The sequence below is a fragment of the Meles meles genome, chromosome 10 (assembly GCF_922984935.1).
Source record: "Meles meles chromosome 10, mMelMel3.1 paternal haplotype, whole genome shotgun sequence".
Lineage (NCBI taxonomy): Eukaryota > Metazoa > Chordata > Mammalia > Carnivora > Mustelidae > Meles > Meles meles.
The window spans coordinates 653,142-669,740 of record NC_060075.1 but is presented as its reverse complement, the minus strand read 5'-3'; the positions used below and the strand labels follow the sequence as shown (position 1 = coordinate 669,740).

General features: G+C 44.2%; 1 protein-coding gene and 1 pseudogene across 5 annotated transcripts in view; one reads left to right on the top strand and one right to left on the bottom strand.

Moving 5' to 3' along the window:
• Positions 1 to 16,599, bottom strand: part of ESYT2 (extended synaptotagmin 2) — a 75,923-nt gene that overhangs the window by 51,869 nt on the left and 7,455 nt on the right. Inside the window, exons 1-2 of one of the 5 annotated variants that reach the window (XM_046020292.1) lie at positions 15,806 to 15,931; positions 10,584 to 10,729 (exon numbers count right to left, since the gene is read on the bottom strand). The exons of 3 other annotated variants lie outside the window; for them this stretch is intronic. In XM_046020292.1, coding sequence (XP_045876248.1) covers positions 10,584 to 10,682 — 99 coding nt within the window. In that variant the 5' untranslated portion in view covers positions 10,683 to 10,729; positions 15,806 to 15,931. Of the gene's footprint in view, positions 1 to 10,583; positions 10,730 to 15,805; positions 15,932 to 16,599 lie in introns of those variants that run through there. One more of the 5 variants, XM_046020293.1, reaches the window with a different exon arrangement.
• LOC123951579 lies at positions 15,878 to 16,265 on the top strand (annotated as a pseudogene).

Below are 16,599 nucleotides of genomic sequence, written 5' to 3'. Positions count from 1 at the left end.
CCAATGTAAGATGGCGCGTGAGCGTGAGACCGTAATTCGGTACTGGACTTGGATGAAAATTCTGTATCATTCCACACTGAGTAAAAATAGCAACTATCCACATCAAGATAATCCTTAGGATCACGTGGGGTTCCACGCACGATGCCAGGATGTCAGCGAGAGGGGCCCCCACCGGGGGCCCATGGCTTCCGTTCTAGCAATCTTAAACAGCTGTCTGCTTCAAAAAGAAATATTCCCAATGACAAGTGTCCCATAATACAATTACAGCAAGAAGAGTTTAACCTGTTCTCAGATCTTTTCTTTGCTCCCACATATTACGAAGTGACAGCGTATGTTCATTTGAGCCTCATCCCCAGTAAACAACTGCCGTGCCCTCTGAGGAAACAAGGACTTTACCGGCTGGGATGTTGGTCTGTGATACCACAAATCCTCACGCGAGGCACACGGCCATCAGAACACCCGCCCTCCTGAGAACACGGTGGGCCCTGGGGGGTCTGGCAGGCACGGGCACCTCTACAGACGGCTATCTCACGTTCCCCAGGGACCCACAGAAGACAGGACAGACAGGTCTTGCCAAACACACCTGGGCCCGATGGTCTGCGTATTTCTCCAGGGAGCGGGGGGTAGGCGGTCTGTTCTCTTCCACTAACTGGTAGAGAGTCATCGATTAACCCTGCATACTTCAGAGAAAGTGCTTCTCTGTAGTTTATGTGCAAAAGGTTTTCCTTCTACTGCTGAGGGGTAAAATGCAGTTTTCTTTTTTTTCCAGATTCTTCAGTTCCTTTGAAGAACTGAATTTTTGCTAAGTTTTAAAAGCCATAACCAGGCATCCTAAGTATGATGCCTTACAGAGAAAAAGCTTTGACTAATCTAGATTTTCCACCCACTTCAAATTTAAGGCATTCTCAAAGATTAGGATACTCTCCGGGAGTCCATACACACAAAGTTGTATGTATACACTAATTTAGAGACAAATCATCGGATTTTCACAAAGTCCACAAAACCAAGAAGGTTAAGATCACATAATGAGGGGATCGATAAGGCTGAGCTCCTTTCAAAGTCTTTCCTACAAAAGATTCGGAGGAGCAGAAGGTGCGGGAAGGCAGATGCTGAAGACGCCATGCTCGGATGGCTGAGGAACAGGTAACAAAATCTCCCCGCAGCTGGGTTCCTGAGAGATTAGTGAGTCTCCAAACCCACGTGAGCCTTGGTCGACATAAAAAAGTAAGTGGTTCCTGCCGGGCGGATCACATACTTTGTGTGTGGCAGGTTCTGTGGTAAGCTATCAACATACCTTATCTGAGCTCATTTTCTTCCTTTGTGTGGATAAAAGACCTTGACTTTTAATCAGGTAGACAACAGTGTGCACACCCCAGGACAGCGACCCACGCCCTCTGTACCCAGGCATTTGGTGCAGAGGCACACGGTGTTGACACAACTTTGTCAATCACATTTCTTCCTCCTCCTCGTCTTTGTCTTCAAAGCAAAAAGGAATTATCTCAGTGAGACCATGAAACTTTCCATCTCCCAAGTCACACATATGGACCTTGCGTGCGTTCATTTTCTCTCCCGCACCGCACCTGACTATTTCAAAACTATCCACCCAGTTGAGCAAACCCGAAATCTCAGAGTCACCGGTACCACGGCCTCTCCTTCACTCCCCAACCCCGATCAGCTCTTCCTTCTAAATCTCTATCTGAGCTCATTCTCCACAACAAATCTACAAACAGGAACCATTAATGCCCCGAATTTACAAAATAGCTACTAAGTGACAGAGTGGGGAGGAAAAATCAGGTTTGTCTGTCCCTGCTACTGGCTACTCTGCTACTGAGGGATGAAAAAAGTGCTGTGGGGACAGTCAATCCACAGAACCCGTCAAGTTCTCAGCAGGACAGACTCCCATGAGAGAGTAAAGCTCAGAACTCAGGTTATATGCCTCCGATTATGCGAAGCACTAAGTCAGAAGTGGAAAATTTTGCACTTAACAGTGATCTATTTATCTAGCCTCTAGAGGTCGAATCAAACAAAAGTCCTGAAACAGCTCCCAGCAAAGTCCAGCAAGCGCGACCGCGATTCACAATAAAGCACAACTACCAAACCCAGTATTTCACCCAAGACGGAGAAAATGCAATTTGAAGACTGGTTTTACTTAACATAGGCAGGAAAAGGGCTACGATACTTAAGTAGTAAAGATAAAATTCCACATATATTCACCCTGTGACCCAGGAATCCCATGTCTAACTAATTAAAGTGAATTCTGCAAAAAATGTTCCAAAATGAAAACACGTGCCTTCTCGAACGTACCTGGTTTCTCTAAGTTCCCTGGTATTTTCCAAATTAGGTCTGCGAGCACGCTAACAAATTCCAACTCATCCTGTCAAAACGACAGTAACCCTAGAGAGCTGTGGCTTCTGTCCTCCAGAACACAGACCAGTCCCACAAATCGCCCACAGAATTTACACTTATGTAATACTAAGGCTTCTCTACTCATCGTCACGCAGCAGAACAGAAACGCAGTTTGGCTGGTGTGCGTTCTGGTTCTGTGACTGTATTTCTGTCACCGCGCTACTCCTCGCTCTGCCGCGCGTGTGGAGACTGTTCCTGCGGAAGATCAGACTGAAGCGCCGTTTTGTGTCACTTCTGGCTCTGTCCCCAGACACAGACGCAGACACGCGCCTGTCTTGGGAAGCCCAGAGCCGGTGGAGTGGACTGGAGTGGAAGGTGTGACCGCGGGTCTAAGAAGGAAGCCCTGGGGCCCTGGGGAGGACCTGACGCTGCCTGGAAGAGTCCGTAAGAAACTGGGGAAGCACACAGCGTGTGAGATGGGTCTGGGAAAACTGCTGGGGTTTGCTACGCAAGGAAGAGACTATTCCGAGCAAAACTAACAGCACATGCAATTTATGCCGGCCGGATTTGGAGACGGGCGAACAGTAAGTGCTGAAACTGAAAATCAGTCAAGACCAGCCTGAAATGTCTTCTGCGCCATGCAAAGGAGTGCTGACCTTATTCTACAGGCAACGGGTCACGATGCCAGGGTGTTCGGTAAAAAAACGATGGGAGATGAGCACTCCAGGAAAACCTTCTGCAGTACCCCCGATCCATTCCGAAATAACCAGAAAGAGGAAGGCGGAAAAACCACCTGCACGATAAACCAGCAACAGCAGCGAACCGGCTGGCACGGAAGGTCAAGCCTCAGCCTCGTGGAGGAATGCCACAGCACTCAGCAGTTCCAAGGGTTCGGATGCGGAAGGGGTTATTTCAAGGTGCCAAAGAAAAATACATCAAAACTGAAGAAGGAAATCTGTTACCAAAATCTGCTTCTCACTAATACATATTCATAAACATTTGCTTACGTTCCACCAAACAGAATTTAAAGTAGCAAAAACATCGAACATAAAAACTGGGATATACAGAGGGAACAGAAAACACATTCCTAAATCACAGAATAGACCACGATCACATACCATTTGGTTTCAAATCTTATCTTTGCTTTTTTTTTTAAAGATTTTATTTTATTTATTTGACAGTGAGAGAGAGAGATCACAAGTAGGCAGAGAGGCAGGCAGAGAGAGAGGAGGAAGCAGGCTCCCTGCGGAGCAGAGAGCCCGATGTGGGGCTCGATCCCAGGACCCTGAGATCATGACCTGAGCCGAAGGCAGCGGCTTAATCCACTGAGCCACCCAGGCGCCCCCAAATCTTATCTTTGAACTTAAAAAAAAAAAAAAAAAGCACAAAACCACTTAAATTTTCTTTACAAGTCCAATTAAAAAACAAGTTTTCTTATTTATTATTTATATTTTCTCTACCAACTAAAAAGAACCATTGTATGATTACTTACATTTTCATTATATTTAAAAGTCGACACTCCACACGAAATCTCTTTTTAATCTTATCTTTATAAAAGAACAAAGGCATATTTTTGATTCTAATATGATATTGATATTATTATTAAAGTTATTTTGTTTAAAAAAATTAAACCAAATACACGAAGACAGAACATTATTGTGTGCCAGGAACACACAGTCTCTTGTTTAATCCTCACAACACTTTGAACAACGAGTGGCCCCATCTAACAGGTCATGAAGCGGACTCACAGAGCAAGACTAGCTGTTCAAGGACAAGGGAAGCAAGCTAGAGGGAGGGGACCCAGACTTGAGGGTTCCAACGCCCTCCCTGTCACACCTGCTGAAATAAATACAAGGGGTTCGGCAAGTTGGAGCACAGCCCAACTTTTCTAATCATCTTCCCCATTTCTAACATTAAAAATAAGATGGGCTAACGCTGAAAACTGACGTTAAGTAAAAGAGTTGCTGCTTCTTCCAGCAGCGCCCCCTTGAAGGCAGCGTGAGCCCTCAGCACTCGTGTGGGCACCAGTGAGCACCCGCCACCCGCAGAAGCGCACCGAGTGCGGGGAGCCCGTTTACAGTCCACCGGCACCAGCAGCACTGGGCTGGGCAGTCCTTCCTTTACTGAAAAACAAACAAACCAACAAAAAATAACTAAAAATGAGGGGTGCCTGGGTGGCTCATTCAGCTCAGGTCATGATGACCCCAGGGGCGTGCTCAGTGGGGAGTCTGCTGCTCCTCTCTCCTCTGCCCGCGCCCCCCACGTGCCCCCTCACTCACACTCTGTCAAATAAATAAATAAGGAAGATGACACGGTATCTTTTTAAAAAATCTAGAACACGGTAATCACTGCCTGGGAAAATATGAAGAAACATCGCCGATGGTAACTGAAGCCTGACTGATGTCATATTTTTAAGTAAAATTAAAAAGGTAAATGAATAAAATGATCATTTTGGAAACCAAATGTCACTGAACTTCAAACAGGAAACTGGCCAATTAAGTTCATCAGGTTCACTTAATCACACTCTTTCTCAACCCCAGGGAGACCTGAGCTTTGTTCGCCTCTGCATCACCTTTTAGGTACTACCTCAACACAAACAAACAAAAACCAACAGCAAAAACACACCCATCACCAAAAAACTCACGAAATTTTTACTTGGAGCAATGACGGGCTCCGGTGAAAGAATTCTTTCACTACTTTGGGGGAAAGAAGAAGGAATTCAATCCCTCTGGTACCGCTGTTGTGTGCCTTTGGAACATGGGAGAGGTCCCAACCAGCACGAGTCCAAGCAGGCCCTACCTCAGCAGCCAACCGGTACCACTGAGTCTCCCACACTCTGGCAAGCCCGAAACATCAACCGTCCTACACCATGCAATGAGTTCTACCATAGTCTACCAAGAAAAGACCTAAACAGGAGTTGTATTTCCTTATCTATAATTAACACCTCTCAAAAATAAGAGCAAACAAAGCAAGAATAGGACGTAGGTTCTAAGACAACATGAGATTATTCATTATACCTACACTTTATTCATTATATCACAAGAGAAACTGTTTTCAGGAACCCTTTAAACAATCAACACATACTTCTGCCTGAAGTATACAGCAGGTTTACGTAAACAGATCTGACCTGCATTCAAACAGTTCACAAGCTGGGGAGATACTAACTAAAAATCTTCAAATGTTTGGGGCGCCTGGGTGGCTCAGTGGGTTAAAGCCTCTGCCTTCAGCTCAGGTCATGATCTCAGGGTCCTGGGATCGAGCCCCGCATAGGGCTCTCTGCTCAGCGGGGAGCCTGCGTCCCTCCTCTCTCTGCCTACTTGTAATCTCTGTCAAATAAATAAAATTAAAAAAAAATCTTCAAATGTTTAATATTGTCTTGCCTGCATACTGATTAATTTTAAAATCAATGCAAATGGTAAAAGACTTGCAAGTTTTTAAAATTGCCCAGAAAAGTTTTGGTTAATTCACAAATCAACCAAACGGAGTCCCAGGTTCCAGTGTACAGGACTGTGGAGAACCCAGGATTTGGAACCTCTACTGAAGGTGGAGTGTGGGACGCCAGGGCGAGAGTATCAGAAACTGTTCTCTCTCTCGACCTTGATCAAGTGGACACCTAAAATTCTCCATGCCCGTGCTTTCCAATCCTGACAAAGATAACCACATATGTGCGGCCTGCTGCGATAATGTGGAGGGGATCTGGGGACTTCTGCGTGGGACCCGGAGGAAAAAAAAAATCACATTTCTTCATATTACATAATTATGATGGCAAAAAGGCATTAGGGAAAGTATTAAATACTGACACGGGACAAACTTCCAAACGAAAGGCTTTAAAAATTTTTTTTAAAAAAAGGCTTTAAAAAAAATTACAGGTACTAAAAAAAATGACCTGTAAGTCATCAGTATCGGTATCAGTGAGGAGCTCTGGGCATTCTCACAGACTGGCTGTTGAACGTAACAGCGAGAAAATGATGTAGACGAAAATTGGTACCAACGTAAATTTCTGCCCTCCAATCTTTTTATATTTAAACTTCTTTCCTTTTTGCCCAGAAGGGTTACTGTAAACCACCTCTTTCTTCACAATGCCCAGTTTCAGTCTGTCCTACTCCCTCCCTCCCCAGAGTCTCAGTGCGTACGCAAACTGGAAAAAATGGGAGTCGAGAAATCTTAATACAGTAATTTCTTCCAAGATACTGGAATGCTTTCTCCTAAAAGCTACTTTGACAAAGAAAGTATTCAAGGTTAAAAACATGAGAGAAGAATGTTTCTCTCCGAACCCGTCAATCCTCTCATAACATGTTAACAGTATGGTCAAGTCAGTCACTTGGACGGTGAAAAGAAACTGCACAAAATAACTGGGTTTAACCTATTTTTAGGCTACATAAAAGTAGGCAATCAACTAATTCATGCAGTAAATAAAGCAATTAACTTTCTTCAAAATCCACAGTGGTACCCTTCTAAGGAGCTCGTGTCCGCTTCATGTGGACTTCGACTACTTGTACGGGCGTGATTCACAGCCCAGAGAGCACACTGCGGCACAAAGACATTCAAATACAAAGACAATGCTGGACAGCCCATCTGTTTAACCGTCTTTTCCGACTGGGAAACATTTTCAAAATTCTCTCCTAGGTGCTTTTCACATTAACAAGAAGTTTCACCGGGGAATTTGGGAAGCACTAACATTCCTGCAGTGCTTACCTGAGACCAAAGGTAGTGCCCACGATCACTTCTCTATGCGCTCACCACAGACCTAACAGGGTGAATTTGCTTTCTTCGGTGGTCTCAAACTCTAACAGTACGACCTAAGAACCGGCTGCTGACCCCAGAAGGCTGGCTGGAAGCCCAGGGGAAAGCCACATGCCCGGCAGACCTCCGCTCCATGGTCTTGAGACTCCTGTGGCTCAAGCAGCGACAGCGGGGGGAGGATTCACAGACGCCGCCCGCAGATGTTTAAAGCGCGTCCGTCTTCAATAATTCACTACTCCTGTTATATGAATGACCACTGCCTATTTCTGTACATCAGGAAACAGTAAATAAAAACGAAAAGCTAGGATTATCCCAGCACATCTTTTGTAACGAACCAAGCTGTCTGAATCGTTTTACCATGAGACCTTCCCACACTGTATCTGCCCCGCGACCTGCCATTTGTTGATCCGGTTATTCTGGGAGGGGGAGGGAGGCTGAAGTCCCAGCGCCTGCGTGGAATGACGGAAGAATTTAAGCCGGGCTGATCTCAATGCCAGAGTCCAGGCAGGGTTACTTTCTAACTTCTACGTCGGAGAACAATTAGACAGCCCTTCATCAAAACCCTGATGTTAAGAGATTCATGTAATGTCTTACATATAAAAGCAAATCCATGGATATTTTTCAAAGACTTAAAGCATATTTTAACAGAGTTCTAAAGTCATTTAGACATTCCTTCTGCAACCGCTAAAGGGAAGTCATACATGTTATGTGACAAATCTTGATTTAGAGTTGAGATTCTGGCTTAAATTACATCAATCTTGCAAATTACAATGAGCCCAAGAACAGCAAACATGCCTTCTCATCTTTTTCGCTAAAACATTTAAGACATTCTGGTTGTTTCTGGTCTTAAATCCAAATCAAATGCTACTATTCTAACTTATATGCTTATGTTTTGACTGAAATGGACCAGAAGACAGATACGTAATTGCAGCGCTGAATTATTCACACGTGTTCTATACACCACGTGGAATCCATCCAGCTTTGTTCTACTGTTGAGGGCAGCAGCAGCAACTATCGGAGGAGACCGCAAAGCCAGGGTCAAAACGCCCCACCGTACAGAACTGACCGGAACTGCAAACATCTGCGTGGACTCAGAAGTCACTTCACGTTTGAAATTGTGCTGTGAGCTTTTCGTTGTCAAGAAATAGGTTTACATATTTCTAAGACCTTGAATTTATTCTCTTTCACAGGCAGTATATATCTGAAGCGTTTCGAGAATGAAGTCAAAGACATTTACAAAGCCACACTCACTCTACCTGTTTCCTCTTTTTATTCCTTTACTGGTAGGCAATGAAGAACAACAGATAATCAGGCACTCGAAAACATTAGGACTTCTTCCTAAATATAATACTCTTACTGGATGTTTGAAACCAAGATTCTGATAAATCCCCCACTTTGCCTGTTTGTCATCAACTGTGATCATTGAATCTAGAAATACCTAAAATCAAAAACCAAAAAACCCAAACCCTCAGTTCTGGTGTTACAGTGATATGGCTCATTCTATCATTCTTTCTTTTCCAAAAGAGACTTAAGGATAGGGAATCTCAGGGGGAAAAAGTCACAAAAACTTTGGTATATCTCTTGGGGTGTCTGGATGGCTCAGTTTGTTAGGAGTCTGCCTTTGGCTCTGGTCATGACCCCAGGGTCCTGAGCAGAGTTGCGCAGCGGAAGCGTGCTGGGCCCATGACCCCAGGGTCCTGGAGTCAAGCCCCGAATTGGGCTCCTTGCTCAGCAGAGAGCCTGCTTCTCCCTCTCCTTCCTGCTTGCACTCCCTCTCCAATAAATAAATAAAATCTTAAGTTTTTTTGTACATCTCTTGATCCAATCCTCGAGCCTCCCAATTCTTCCCAGAAAACCCACTCGCTTATCTACTCTAAGTGCATCACTACATACAGAGATGACAATTCGATCACTAGTTTATTCACTATATATGTGTAACTAAATACAGAAACAATAACTAGATCCCAAGATCATCTTCAAGAATTTCTAATCTTTTCTTCTGAAATAATTACATGCATTGTAAAAAGCACTGAAAGGCCCTATGTACCCAGTTTCCGCGATGGGTCTCTCTTATAACTACAACGCACCCTCAAACCGAGGACGTGGCTATGCTATCCACCCGTTATCAAGGACTTTTCAGCTCTCTCATTTTCTATCATCTGTCTATCTACCTCTACATCACACAGGTAGGGGAAGTCACAAAAAGCACACACTGTCTGGCTCCATTTACATGGGCTGTCCAGGACAGGTAAGTCTACAGAGACAGGAAAAGGATCAGTGGTTGCCTAGGGCTAGCATGAGAAATGTGGAGAGAATAAAAAATCTGATACAACACCCCAAAACCATATAATCCAATTAAAACATGGGCAGAAGACAGGAATAGATATTTTTCCAGAGAAGACATTCAGATGGCCAACAGACACATGAAAAGATGCTCAACATCACATGATCACGGAAACATAAATCAAAACAACAACAAGCTATCACCTCGCACCTGTCAGAATAACTAAAATCAACAACACGGGAAAACAGATGCTGGCGAGGATGTGGAGAAAGGGGAACCCTCCTGCACTGTTGGTGTGAATGCAAGCTGGTGCAGACACTCTGGAGAACAGTATGGAGGTCCCCCAAAGTTAAAAATAGAGCTACCCAGCAATTGCACTACTGGGTATTTACCCAAAGTACACAAAAATAGTAATTCAAAGGGATACACGCACCCCGATGTTTATAGCGGCATTATCGACAACAGCCCAGTTATGGAGAGAGTCCAAGTGTCCATCGGCTGATGAATGGAGAAAGGTGTACATAAACTATGGAATATTACTCAGCCATAAAAGGGACAAAACCTTGCCATCTGCAATGATGTGGATGGGGCTAGAGAGTATTATGCTAAGTGAAATAAATCAGAGAAAGACAAATGCTGTCTGACCTCACTCATGTGGAATTTAAGAAACAAAACAAATGAACATGGCGGAGATGAAGAGAGGAAAACCAAGAAACAGACTCTTAACTACAGAGAACAAACTGAGGATACCAGAGGGGAGGTGGGTGGGGCGTGGGTTAGACAGGTGATGGGGATTCAAGGGGTACTGGTGGTGACCAGCCCCTGACGCTCATATTACACTGTATGTCCCCAACTGGGATGTAAATAAAACCTTGGGGGGAGGAAGTACGTAATGTAAATGCAAATGTTTAAATGTAAAATATTTACTCAGGGAAACATTTTGAAATAAAATTATACAAATAAAACTTGATACCTAATCCCTTTCTCCTGAATCTATCTTCCCATCCCCCTACCAAATCAAACAGTCAACAAAAACCTTTTCCTTTTAACTTTCATAGGGCACTATACTAGGAGTTTACAAGTCTATTTTTTCCCTAAAAATAACACTGGCTTCAAGCTGTAAGCACAGGAGACCCTTGCAACAGACCGATTCTGCAGAACGAGAGAAGCCGGATGAAGTGTGCTCATTCACACGCGCTCACACTCTCACCTGAGCAGAAAGACACCTGAAGACACTGGAAACCTGCCAAGGAACGAAGGCCAGAGGCTCAAACACCAGGGAGAAGACACTACGGTGGTGAGGTGACATTCTGAGGCCGTCTTCCCAGGGGTGTGCAGAAACGGTTGGGAGAGTAGCTAAGAAGCAAAGAAGTCACAGAATTAATGGGAATCTCACAAGGCCAGGGAGAAAAGCACTGGGAGTTGGGGTCAGCCGAGCAACAGGACTCCCAGGTCCGAGGTCCCTGGGGGAAAGAAGTGAACCTACTCTGACATGTTACCCTTCAGGGATCTGCCAAATTCTTAAGCTACTCAGAACGAGGAACTAGCCTCTAACAAGAAAAAGAGCTTCTGGCAGGCTCCGTGCACCGGGAAAGCATAACCAAGACCCTGAGTTTGACTGAAGGGGGATTTAGTCATGACCGCCTGTCTTCAGCTACATTTGGAGGGCTGTGCCTGAAAGTGGGTGAGACCAGACTAGAAGTTTCTCCCTGCAACTTGCTCTAGTGCTAACTTAGAACCTCACTAGATGAAGGGGATCTGTTCTCATTCTGCCGTGGAGGACAGGGTGAACCTCTGTGCAGGAGGGTTCATCGTTCAGAGCAGTGAGTTTTGAGACTGCCGACTCTGAGACACAAATATTCCCACCACAGCCGAATTAAAGCTACTCCCCCCCGCCCCCAACTCAACTGAAAATGGAGTTGGGAAGAAATACACGTCATCATATGCAGGTGATATGAGTTACTAAGTCAATGCAAATAAACCCACCAAGAGATGCCACTTCACATCCTCCAGTTTGGCTATAACCAAAAAGACAACAAATAGCAAGTGTTCGGGGGGTCTGGCTGGCTTAGTCAGCAGAGCTAGCAACTCTTGATCTTGGGATCTTGATATGGAGCCCCATATTGGGCACAGAGATTACTTTAGAAAAAAAAAAAAAAGCTTTGCTAGTGCCCACTGGTGATGGTTGAAAGTTGAATAAAGATGAAAAAGTGCTGGCAGGCATGTACAGGATTTGGAACTTTTCACATTGCTGCTGAGGACGCAACACCGCCCCGTTACTGTGGAGAATAAGGCAGTTCCTCAAAACCTTAAACCCGGCAGCCCCACTTCTAGGTGTATAAACCCCAGGCTGAAAACGGGCATTCCAATAAAAATTTGTACACACATGTTCACGGGACTAAACAACCAACATGTTCATCAATGGATGGAAAGATAAATGAATGGATAGACAGACTGTGGTATATCCACGTAATAGAATGTTATTCACCATAAAAAGAAATGTCTATCGCAGAGTAAAATCTTGAAAATATCATGCATAGTGAAACAAGCCAGACACAAAAGGTCACATATTATACGATTCCATTTACAGGAAATATTCAGGAAAAATCACAGAAAGCGCATTAGCGCCAGCAGGGGGACAGTGAAGTGAGGAGGGACTGCTCAGAAGCACAGGGTTTCTTCTGGGGTCATGAAAATGTTTAGGAATCAGATGGAGGTTATGGCTGCACTGGGAAGGAACTAAATGACTTTTAAAAAGTTAATTTCGTTATTTGAATTTTACCGCAATAAAAATCAAAGAAAGACATGAACTATCAAGTCAGGAAAAATAAAGAACCTTAGATACATACTGCTACAGTTAAAGAAGCTAACATGAAAAGGTCACATACTACATAATTCTAAGTACTTGACATTCTGAAGAAGGCAAAACTATGGACAATAAAAAGTTCGGTAACAACCCAGGGGTTTGGGAGAGAATAAGAGGATGTTTAGGGCAGTGATACTACCCCACAAAATAAGGAGAGACTCTTGGGGCGCCTGGGCGGCTCAGTAGGTTGAGCGAGCAACTCTTGGCTTCGGCTGGGCTTGTGATCTGAGTCCTGGGACTGAGCCTGGCATCCGGCTCCGCACTCAGCAGGTGTCTGTCTGTCCCTCTCTCTCCTCCTTCCCACTCACACACACACTCTCTCTCAAAATAAAAAAATAAATAAATAACAAATTAAAAAAAAAAAGGAATGAGAGACTCCTAATGTAAACTGGGGACTTTAGCTAAATGAATCAACACTGTTTCAATAATTGTAGCCACTATGCCACGCCAAGGCAGTATGTTAAAATAAGAAGTCATATGTAGGTTGGAATATAAGAATTCTGTATTATTTGTTCATTTTTTCTGTTCATTGCTGGCTGACTTGCAATAAAAGAAATATTAAAGTGAGTTCTTCAGGCAGTAGGCAAATGATCCCATACAAAACCTTGGAAATACAAGTAGTAAACGACCAAGAAAGAACACTTCTATTACTTGTCCCAAATACTCACATAGATCAAACACATTTGAAATCTACGCCACTGCCCAGTTGTTACCCCTAACATGCTAAGACTCCTAGGACTACAGGAACTGAAGAGCTATCTGGCTGAGGGGATGGGCCACGAGTTTGTGTCGGTGTGTACCCCCCCTCCATGCCTGCAGGTGCCGTGGCTGACCCAGATCTCCGGGCACTGAGAAGCAGTGGAAAGAACGTGGCAGGCAGGGACACAGGACCTCAACCCAGCATCGCCTCCGGTACTCATGTGACTGTGGGTAACTGCTGGAGCCCTAGGGCCTTACCTGCCTCCTCTGAAAACTGGAAATTACCAAAATGACTAGATAAAACAATGTCTAATGCCCCGTTCCTTCCTCCCGACCATTCAGAGAAGGTGGAGAGCAGAGAAACAATGGCACGACAGCTAGACAACTTCCCAGTGCAAATTCTGCCCGGCACTTCCGATTCTGGGACTAAAAGCAAATCACAGAACATTTCAAGAGTTAGCATGGTGTCAGGTTCATCTGTAAAAGAGGGTCACATGTCTGTGGGGTTTAAATGAGTTCTCTGCAGAGAGTAAGCAGGCACACAGTAAGCACTAAATGCATTAGCCATTTTCCTTACTTTCCCGTCCCAATTTCCTCCAGAAACACAAAGGGTCTGCCGTGGGCCACCAGCTCTTGTTACGCTATCTGCATACCCTTCCTCCGTTTCCCATTTCAAGCATGATTTCAGCCACCCATCGCCTGTGAACTGAACACATACTGATGTGTGTTACTGGCTGCTATTTGGATAATGCTTCTCGGAGCTTCCCTAGGCTTCTTCAACTCCCATCCTTACCCCTACGCCCCCAAACTGTGGCTCCTAAATACCCTACGTGGTATATGGCATCATCATTTCTGTACCCAGGAGTCCAGGCAAGTTACCTGGAGTCATTTTCTACTTTTCCATCTCCTCTCCTTTCTTCCTTCCTTCCCAGTGTTATTCTAGGAGACTGAGGCACTCCTTCCTTCCTTCTGCTCAGACTGGCCACAGTCTTTGTCCCCTTGGTCTGTCTGGATATCACTCCAAAATTTATCTTGTTATACACGCCCTTTTAATTTTTATTTGTTTTTTACTATTTTTGAAAGGTTTTAATTCTAATTAATTCTAGAATTTTAACTCTAATTAGCTAAGATGCAGTGTTATAATTAATTTCAGGAGTACAATACATTAACTGAACACTTTCATACATCACCCACTATGTGCCCTTTTTAAACGTGAGACATATCACTCTTTTTTAAATATTTCGATGCTTCCTTAATGTCTATTAGATCAAGCCTAAACGCCTACAGTTAAACAGGGCAGGGCCCTGCTTCATGTGTGTATCTCCTCACCTACAACGCAAAAACGCTGCCACCTGTCAGCCGCCCTTCTTCCAAAGGGTTGGCTCCTCTTTCTCCCATTTGTTTCTGTTTATTTCGTCTCCTCAACACCACACATTGGGGTCAAAGAGGGAAAGGGGATCAGCCACAAGATGAGATCGATTTTAAAACAGACCGTTACTTTTTTTTTTTTAAAGATTTTATTTATTTATTTGACAGAGAGAGATCACAAGTAGATAGAGAGGCAGGCAGAGAGAGAGAGAGGGGGAAGCAGGCTCCCTGCTGAGCAGAGAGCCCGATGCGGGACTCGATCCCAGGACCCCGAGATCATGACCTGAGCCGAAGGCAGCGGCTTAACCCACTGAGCCACCCAGGCGCCCCAGACCGTTACTTTCTATGCCACCAAGAAGAGCACGCTAACTTGACAATGACACGTGGTTGGGAGATGAATCTTGAGTCCACAGATACAAAGGGGCGGGGTGGGGGGGTGGGAGTGTCTTTCAGAACTGATGAAATACCGCGGAACCATAATTACCACTGTTCAGCCATCCTGGCTCCCAAGTATTCCAAGACACAGGGCAGCTCAGTAATGGCTCCCCAAAAGATATTTATGTCCTAATCCCTAGATCTGGTGAATGTTACCTTACATTGCAAAAAAAGGACTTTCAGATATGACAAATTAGGAATCTTGAGTTAGGGAGATGATCCTGGATAAACTAGGTGGGCCATAATGCAATCACAGCATCTCTATGGGAGGGAGCTATAGAGACGAGAAATACAAAAGAGAAAGGAACATGATGATGGAAATAGCTACTGGGTTTGAAGACGGAGAGGGGACCAGAACTCCAGAATGGAACTCTAGAAGCTGGGAAAGGCCTCCGGAGGGAGCACAGACCTGATGACCCCCTTGGTTTCAGCCCAGAGGAACTGATTTTAGACTTCTGGCCTCCAGACTTATGAAAAGTAAATCCGTGTTGTTTTAAACCACCAAGTCCCCAGTATTTTGTTACAGTGATCCCAGGCAGGCAGCAAGCAAAGATCAGCTGGAACCTTTCCCCTCTCGCTCATTCCTTTTAAACTACTTCACGAGCAACGTTCCCGCCTTTATTTCCACCAGTGTGAAACAAGTTGACACCAGCTATTGTATAAAATCGACACTTTGTATTAGGATCTTTATGCACGTGAATGAGTGACTAGAAATTATATTTCACTTACGGTTTGAATTACCTTTGGACTTTTGCTTTCAGTAACCTAATACTCAGACATTAACTTAGAGAGTATTAACAGATCGCATGTATTCACTTGCTAGGCATTTAAATATTTATAGCATGAGTGAAATAAATTAGTGAACCCAAGAGACAGTTCACCTCAAATATGTACAGGAATGGCAACATGGGCATTACATAACAATTTACAAACTGGGTGTAGGAAGTCCTAATAAAACAAGCAACTGGCACATAGTTCACTGTTCCAAAAATTCACTAGGTCAACCGAGTAAACTATTTAAATGCATTCAGCTAGCCAATAAAATGGATATTTAAAGTCCTTACTTCATTGATATGATTGGCCGGCGGATAGTGGGTCTCTTTTCGTCTCCGGCTGCTTGAAGCTCGGCCGCCATCATGAACGACACAGTAACTCTCCGGACCAGGAAGTTCATGACCAACCGACTACTTCAGCACAAACAAATGGTTATTGATGTCCTTCATCCCATAAAGGCAACAGTACCTAAGACAGAAATTCGGGAAAAACTAGCCAAAAGGTACAAGACCACACCAGATGTCGTATTTGTATTTGGATTCAGACCCATTTTGGTCGTGGCAAGACAACTGGCTTTGGCATGATTTATGATTCCTTGGATTATGCAAAGAAAAATGAACCCAAACATAGACTTCCAAGACATGGTCTGTATGAGAAGAAAAGACCTCAAGAAAACAGAATGAAGAAAGTCAGGGGGACTGCAAAGCCAATGCTGGTGCCGGCAAACAGAAGTGAGCTGGAGCCTGGACCAGAGAAGCAGTGAAGATGCTGCCGTGGTTCTATCTGTGGGGACGGCGCAGATTTTTCACGAGAGGATTAGTAAACTAAGAATGTTTTAAAAAAAAAGTTCTTGTTTCAAACTCCTAGTCCTACACACAAGTACAGGACAAAGCAGATTTGACTAAATGCTTCAACAAATATGTAAGCAGAGTTCAGTAAGAAAACAGAAAATAAAAGTATTGCTCAGATCAGTAACTGTACCAACTTGAAGCTGGATCTCAAAGTGTGAGCACCGTAACTGGAAACCAGTACGTAACATGCACTCCAGCGAGGTATCTGCGGCATGAAGCAAGTCGGACAAAGT